Source organism: Piliocolobus tephrosceles, chromosome 2 (genome assembly GCF_002776525.5).
Source record: "Piliocolobus tephrosceles isolate RC106 chromosome 2, ASM277652v3, whole genome shotgun sequence".
Taxonomy (NCBI): domain Eukaryota; kingdom Metazoa; phylum Chordata; class Mammalia; order Primates; family Cercopithecidae; genus Piliocolobus; species Piliocolobus tephrosceles.
The window spans coordinates 100,171,860-100,180,168 of record NC_045435.1 but is presented as its reverse complement, the minus strand read 5'-3'; the positions used below and the strand labels follow the sequence as shown (position 1 = coordinate 100,180,168).

Genomic DNA, 8,309 nt, shown 5'->3' with positions numbered 1-8,309 from the left:
GACAAAAGGGAGGGGAAGATAACAACATGAATAAACATATTTTGGGGCAACTGTGCACTATACACTACAGAGTATACCCAAAGGGAATTTAGCAATTCTAATTTGTCCTTTTGGGGAAGGCTCCTAGACGACAGGGGCTTTGCTATCTTGTTTACAGATGGGTGCATTCCGCATATCCCCAGGTTCACCTGAATGCTCACTAAATACTCCTGGTCATACTGTTTCCTTCATCATTCTCCTCTTCAAGATTAAATAAAATCTCAGGGGTTACTCAAAGCAAGTAAAACTTGATAAAACTCCATTTCAACTATTAAAACATAGGGACATTTTTAATGTGTGTCCTTTCTTTACACAAAAAGTCTAAACTTAGGGTTGAGAAGTAACTAACACAGCAGTCTTTGGATCTTAAACAAGGACTTCAGATGGCTTATGGTTCCATCATTTTCAAATAATATCCCTGTTTTCACTGGTTGTTCTTGATAGATACTCTGTTCCCTCAATTGGAACATCAGTGGACCCTCTCTTTCCTACCTTTAAAATTTTTCAGGGGCTTCTACAGACACTACATGCACAGATCTCCAGCCAATGTGTTGAATGCATGTGTTAGAAAGAAGAACAATGATTTTGGGAGCAGAAGTAGCCCGGACTGAATCCTGGCTCCTCCATTCACTAACTGGTGAATCTGGGCAAATTTTAAATTTCTCTGTTTCCTTATTTATAAAATACAGACAAACTACCTCTCACAGCGTTGTAAAGAGAAAATGAAATAATGTAGGCACTCAATAAATGGTAGCAATTATTACTGTGCCTGTTGAATTAATGCAAAACATAAGCAAAAGGAACCACCACCTTTTAATGAGATCTCATTTTGTTTGGCACAAAGATCTAGATCGGTGATCTGGTGGATGTGTTGCTTAGTGTAACTGTCCACTGTGGCGAGCATGATATTGCTGGTCCCTAGAAGCATTTAAGGAGAGGCATTATAGTCAGCAGTGGGATGCATGCCAACTGTTTTATTGATGATGCCTATTTGGACCACAAGGCCAGCCAGCATTTGGGCCTCAGGAAGAATATGGCCCCATTCATGTCATTACTCCACAATGCGGCGGAAAGACTGGACAGCTGGGGAAACTGCACCCCAATCGATGGGCTTCCGGTACTCCTTCTTGTCCAGGAGGTACTGCCTGCCACGGTAGTTGGGTAGCTCATAGAAAATCCAGACACCCTCCAGCACCTTACAGGAGTGGATCTCTCGCATATGAAATTGCTCCATGATGGAAGGGCAATCTTCAGTGGTTTCATACATCTGACCATTAAAATCCCCTTTCTCAAAGATCTGAATCTTATACTGGCCTCCACTAGGCTGAAAAGACACAGGAGAAAATGAACAGAAACCATTATGGAAATCACCAGCAGGTCAAGAACTTAGAGAGCAGTATTGTTCAGAACTTATCACCTTGAAAGCTAGATAATCTGAACTCCCATCTCACCACGTACTGACTAAAATAGCTAACTTTCAATAAGAAAAAATTAATTCTTCAAAACAGTCAAGAGGCAGAGATAGCACCCTGGAAATTAGTGTAGTCATTCTTGTGATGAACTGCTCTAAGATGTTATTCAAGCCCCAGCAGCCAACAAGCAGCTACTTATTTAGAGGTAGAAAAGACTCAAGAAAATTTTCACCTAAAAGCAAGAGAAAGCAGACAGAGGTATGGGAAAGAGAGGGACTGCACAGTCCCCAGACTCACCAGATGAACAGCTCTGCAGGAGCTGAGGCGGTCATTGAGGCCCATCCAACGCTGGTATTCAGGGTACTCTCCCTGGGGTAAGATGTACATGTACCCAGCAAAGTTGGGCCTTTCGTAAACAGCCCAGGTGCCTCCTTCCACTTTAATGGAGTTGCAGCGACTTAGGTATGTGTGGAAATCTGCACAGTCGCAGTCACAGTCATAGCGACGGCCTTGAAAATTTTTGTCTTCATAGAAGGTAATCTGAAGTAGAGGGCCAACAGAGAAAGAGCTGAGGAGTTGGTGGGCTTAATTCACAGATAAAAATTAGGACTATAATGCCTACTTTAGAAATTTCTTTCTCCTCAATTTTGAGGAAAAATATGTAGTTGTACGTCACGTTACAACATTGCTTTCTGACAGACAACTTCAGTTGTCAACAACAGAAATGAGTACTTCCTGAAAGCTGAACATGAAGCAAAACAGAAGAGGGCCCTAAGAGAAGTGAACAGTCTCAGACTCAAGTTCATTTTCCTTCCTTTACGTTCCCACAGCTCTCTGTACTTACCACATTATATTATAAATTATCCATTTATATGTCTACGCCTCCCACCAGAATCCTAGTACACTTTTTCCAAGGCAAGTACACTTTTTCCAAGCCTTATTTGAGCTATCAATCCTCTATGCCCATCACTTGACTTCAATAATTGTTTCATGAAGATGAATGACTCCTAGGTGATATGGAAGATACAAAGAGAAAAATAAAACATAAACCTTAGCTTTAGAGAGCTTATTTTAGATGGATGTAGAGATTTCATATATGAAAATATATCATATTTATGTTCTTTATTATTAGTTTATTGCCAACAGAGTAGTTGCAAAGTAACAAAATGATAAGGTGCCTCCAATGATCAAGTTTCTACCACAATGCCTGGGGTAAGTCTCCGATGGCACTGAAAAATATGCAGCCCTGTGAAACCAGAAACAGTAAGTTTGGACTACAGAGCTCCCTCTCCACGATTAGCCTTACGATCTTCATCCAGCCACCTCTCTGAGCTTCAGCTTCCTATTTGAAGACTACAGCAGACTGGAAGTCCAGGCTTTAATAAACAACTCTCAGAGCTTTTCTGGCTAAAACAGGAGACAGAGGTCCTGGGAACTCCCAAGGATTCAGCAAGCGGTTCCTGAAAACCACGATGAAAACTACAAATGGGCTACAGAGCTTGTCCCTTGTTATTCAATAATTCCACAACATTTTCATCTTTTTTTTTTTTAAGATGGAATTTCAGATCAATGCTAGGTTATAAACTGAAATCACAGGTGTCATGCTTTGAACAGTTAATTACCTGGCATTATGCTGCCACCTTGTGGCTGATTTACTTTATGGACTTCAGGGGAGAAAATTATGTGAGTCATTTCAGATGAAAGGAGCAGAGCCCAGGTATTGTCTTGAGAGGATCTTTGAGCTGAGGATTGAAGGATAAGTAGGTATTTTCCAGAGGCAAATGAAAAGGAACAAACATGTTCAAAAGAATATAGAAGTGAAAGAACACGGCCCATTATAGGGACAATAAGTAGTTCATTAAACCCAGTACATATTGAACATGTGGTGAAGTATTAGAAAATAAAGCCAGAAAAATGACACAAGAACCATGCTGGAATCCCTTTGGTGATTATGAGCGAGTTGGACTTAGTAGTGTGTGTCTAGAAACAGATGGCTGCTGTGGGCCAGGTGAGATATGATGACGGCCAACCAAAACGCAACTCCAATGTGAATGATGATGAGAAAACGGTAAAGAACTTCAGGATTTGGTGACTAATTAGATGGAGGGAATGAGGAGAGGAAGAAACCAAGAATGACTCACAAAAAGGCATAAAACATCATTCTCCTCTACCCTGGGTATTTCTTTCTATCTAGATACTAATATACTAATAATTATTTCCCTCCACCTTAATCTTTCCCTTCCCTTCCCATTTATTTCAACTATTCTCTTTCCTGTTCCCTAAAAGGGTCCTTTTTCCTTCCCACCCCTAAATCATCTACTTCATCTCCTTTACCCCCTGCCCAAATTTCTTTATGTGTGTCCGTTCCCTTCCCATCTTAGCACAGTATATAGATTTAGATACATGGCACCTCAGTTTATGGATAAAGAAAAAAAAAAAAAAAAAACCAGTGCTACTGCTTTCTTGCTATGTGACCTTGGACAGGGCAATTAACCTTTCTCTACAGCTCTTCATTTGCAAAACAGCATGACAGTGTCTCTTGCAGATGGTATGTTCTGAGAGTCCAAGGGGATGTTGATAAAGTACTTAGTTTAATAGCTGACTCACAATTGGCAATAAGCTTTTGCTACAGTTTTTACAGACGAAGAAGTTAAGTGATTGGCCTAATGTCACTACCTAGTTACAAGTTAGTTGCAGACAAGCTGGTGGGCTGCAGTGCAAAACTCCTGGTTAGTAATCTGTTGTTCACTTAATTTTCCTTTGCTGTCTTTCTGCCTGCACAGTTAGCTTCGTTTAACATGGCAGCACTTACTCTCTTGGACAAGAAACAAGGCTGGGCCTAAGCCTGAGGGGCCCTTCCTCGTGACCTGTGGAGAGATCTTTAGGAAGGTCAAATAACTTATGAGAATGGATAGATTCTAAACTCCTTAATTCACATGTTCTATTTGCCTTTGGTTTTTGACCAAATAGTCACCAAGAAGAGCCTTTGCAAAAGATATCCTACGGGAAATGAAGTTAATAATACCATCGATTTCACTTCATAGTTTCTCACATTTACTGCCTTCTGCACATTTGCTTGACTAATTATCAATATCTGCTAAGTAAAAATATACACGACACCTGGTAAGGTCACCTGATGTCCACCCTCCCAGGAGACCAGCCAACCATCCAACAGTTGAAACAAAGCCCTCATCCTGTTGCTATGGAATCATTACTGAGCTCCAAGACTAAGCTCTCCTTTCAGTGGGAGACCTTCTATATCTCAGAGCCAGAGAATGTTGCACCGAGCTGTGCTCAATTTCTATTTGTAGAATAACCATGAAATCCATGCTATTGTCAGTTTAGAGGTTTTGACCCTTGGGCAAAACGTTTTGTAGAGAAGGCTAAGAAATGTGCAGAAAGTTTTCTCAGAAATTATTACAAAATTCCTATCATTATCAGGTTTATTTGTGGAAAAATGGGCTACTAATCTAATGCAGCAGAGAGAAAAATGTCTTGAGTATCCCAGAGGTAATGAAAACATACTTAGTTAAATCTATTCCTTTTGCCAAGCCCATAACTCGTCTGATTAAACTGCTAGCAGGATAGTGGGAAAGGAAGAAGCAATGAGAAAGAGTAAGAAATAATTTACTATCTCCTTTACCCTAGCAAGCAAAAGTTATTTAACTAAACGAACAACTCAGCTATAAATAAAAAAGAGTACACTATTACTACTCTGCAAATCTTTAAAAGCAGATGTTTTCATCTAAGATGGTTGTATAACAGCTTTACCTCAAGACACATGGATATCCCTCCTCTAAGGACTTAAAATTCTTTTTTAGTGGATTTGCATGGTATATTTTCAAGAACCTCAGAGCACTAAAGACACTAAATTATAGAACAAGTTAACAGGTACCTTCTGACATGATGCAACAGGAAGTACACACCATTCCCTATGTAGCTTTCTTGGCAAAGATATTTATTTTAAATCTAAACATGAGGAAACAATTAGACAAATCTAGATTGCAAGACTTCCTAAAAGACATCTAACCTAGGCTCTGAAAAATGTCAATGTCTCAAGAACAACAACAAAAGGGTAGGGGGACTTTTTTAGAGAGGCTAAAAAAATGGAAGAGAATAAAGAGACATGACAACCAAGTGCAATACACGTTTTTGATCCTGTATTAGGGGAAAAGGCCACCATGAAGCACATTTCTGGGGACAATCGGGGAGATTTGAATATGGTCTCAATATTAGCTATTATATTTATGGTAAATCTTGGGGACACGCTAATGATACAGTGTTTATACAGGGAAATGCCCTAGTTTTTAGGAGATACATGCCTAAATACTCAAGGCAAAAGTATAATAAAGTTTGCTACTAATTTTCAAATGGTTTAGTAAAGAGAAAGAGATGGAGATAGGAGAGACCAAATATGGCAAAATGTCAACAACTGCAGAATATAAGTGAAAGATAAACAAATATTCATTCAACATTTCTTTCCCATTCTTTGAAGATTCAATGGGTTTGAAAATTTTCGAATAGCTGGGGGTAAAAATCACGCAGTGGTTTTGTCTCATCAGTGGAAGAGCTAAAAAGAAAATGAAGGCATATTCCCTCATTCCCAAAGCCCTACCTGAGAGAATAATTTCCAATCCAGCAATCGTGAGTCAAATACTTTAGAGGCAATTTTCTGACTGTAAGGGAGCACTTCATTTGGGGAACAAGTAAAAATAATTGCTTGAATGAAGGAGAGATGTAGGAGTTTATTCACCTGATTAGCCCATCCACTTTGGCCTTTTAGAACACTAATGGTTGAGGCTACATTTCAGAAAACAAAATTTTAATTGATTATTAAAAGTTTTCTTCTCCATATAATCCCCATTAGCATGTCTTATTCCTATGGAGAATATCAGTTGCATAGAATATTCGTTGCTAGAAGGCAGAAATAATAGTGATATTTATAAATTATTTACCTGTATAGTATTCAATATAGCACCATACATAAAGATAAACCCTTAATAAAGTGTTTGGTAATTCTGTTAAGAGTAGAAAATATAATAAGCATTTCTTAATCTTCTCTCTCAATCCCAGTTCTCTAACCACTATCATACTCACCTCTAGGCAAAGAAGCAAAAGCTTTTCTGTGTGTTTAATGCATCATTAGGTGAAAAGTGGGTAGGCTAAAAATCAATGTGACTACTTACCTTGGTTCCAGTTTTAGACATTTTTGGTGCACAGACTGGTTTTCCCAGTGCTGAAAGAAATTCAGGAATGGCTACAGAGAGTTAGAGGCACAGTGACATTTATATGGGCTGGTTTCAGTCAAACATTTGCTTAGTCATGAGAACAGGATCCAAAAATTGAGTCAGTCATTTAGATGCTATTGATGGTTTCTAGAAAAAACAATTGGGATTATAAAATAAAGGAAAGCTTCAGTACCGCCTTTAATGCTTACCAAGCCCTGCTGCATTATAGACTTTGCTGAGTCAAGAAACCAAAACCCAGACAAAGTTGTAAAAATTAAAAACAAAACAGTCCCTTTTTGCTTTTTTTTTTTAATAGGAAGCAGCCTCTCTGAAATTCCTAATGTCCTTTTTCTTCAACAAAGCTTGTGAGAGGTAAGAGTCAGAAGACTATCTCTAATTCTGGACAGAAGCGACATGTTCTAAAAGCAACAAAACTTACATGACAACTAAATGCAATGCATGATCTTGTGTTTGGGGAAAAAAGTCACTATAAAGAACACTGCTGGGACAATCAGGAACATTTTAATATGGACTGTAAATTAGATAATACTATTGTACCAAAGTTTCACTTCTTGAATTTGATCATTGTACCATGACTAGGTAGGAGAATGTCTGTTTCTAGGACATGTATGCTATCATTTAGAAGACAGGTTCAAGATGTCTGCAACCTAACTCTAAAATTGTTGAGCAAAAATGAAACAATACTATCATGTCGAGAGTGGTAAACAGAATGTAGCAAAATGTTAACAACGGACAAATCGAATCTAGATAAAGGGTATGTTAAAGTTCACTGACTTATTCTTTCAACTATTATTTAATTTTTTCAAAACACAATTTCTTTCTAGAAAAAGAGCTCTAATCCATAAGAAGGGTGCCACTGTATGTAGAAAAGTGACTTGGGACTCCTGAATTTGCCAAGGGTTAGCTAACTAAACACAACCTGCTACTAGCTAGGTGGTCTTCTTGGCCCACAATACAACATTTGAACCTGTTCGGAGAACATTTTGTGGCCCTAATACACCTCTGACTTTAGGAATGAGATTGCATCTTATGTAAATACAAAACAACAACAACAACAAATTAACTTTTCTCCATTTTCAACTTTAAATGATCAAGTATATTCTCAAAAGTCCAACTTCCTCATCTTCCTATTAATAAAACTATCCAACAAATATCTTAATAAATGGGATGTATTATGGTCAATTCAGAAAATGGCAAACATGCCTTGATATAAAGATTACTGAGAAAATATTAAGCTATATGCTTAGTTTTCTGAATTTTATAAACTTTAAAAAAAGTGTCTGAGTATCATTTATTTCATTAACAAATAGCAATATCTAAAATATATTTCTGTTACTCCAGTGTTTATTTGGTAATAGTCTGCTTCTTAAATTTCTTCTTAAAATAAAAACTATGTAAACTTCAATTAGAATTAAACATTCTGAGGGTTAATTTTTACTTTAGAAATACAAAAGACTTTTTTGATAGAATTACTAATTAAATGGCCAGAGAGCATATGAACCAATGTTTATCAGCAATCTGATTCGTTTCACTCGTTTGGTAATTTGACAATTTCACTCACTTATCTGAAAGAAGGTTTTCCCAGTCAAATGGAAACTTACTTGACATT

General features: G+C 37.8%; 1 protein-coding gene across 1 annotated transcript; it reads right to left on the bottom strand.

Annotated features, from left to right (window-relative positions):
• Nucleotides 1-847: 847 nt before the first annotated feature.
• On the bottom strand, nucleotides 848-8,260 carry CRYGS (crystallin gamma S). The gene is made up of 3 exons (XM_023187620.1): nucleotides 6,638-8,260; nucleotides 1,749-1,991; nucleotides 848-1,363 (listed from the first exon to the last, which is right to left on the bottom strand). The coding sequence occupies exons 1-3, from the start codon at nucleotides 6,656-6,658 to the stop codon at nucleotides 1,091-1,093; spliced, it is 537 nt and encodes a 178-aa protein (XP_023043388.1). The 5' UTR covers nucleotides 6,659-8,260; the 3' UTR covers nucleotides 848-1,090.
• Between the last annotated feature and the right edge of the window lie 49 nt (nucleotides 8,261-8,309).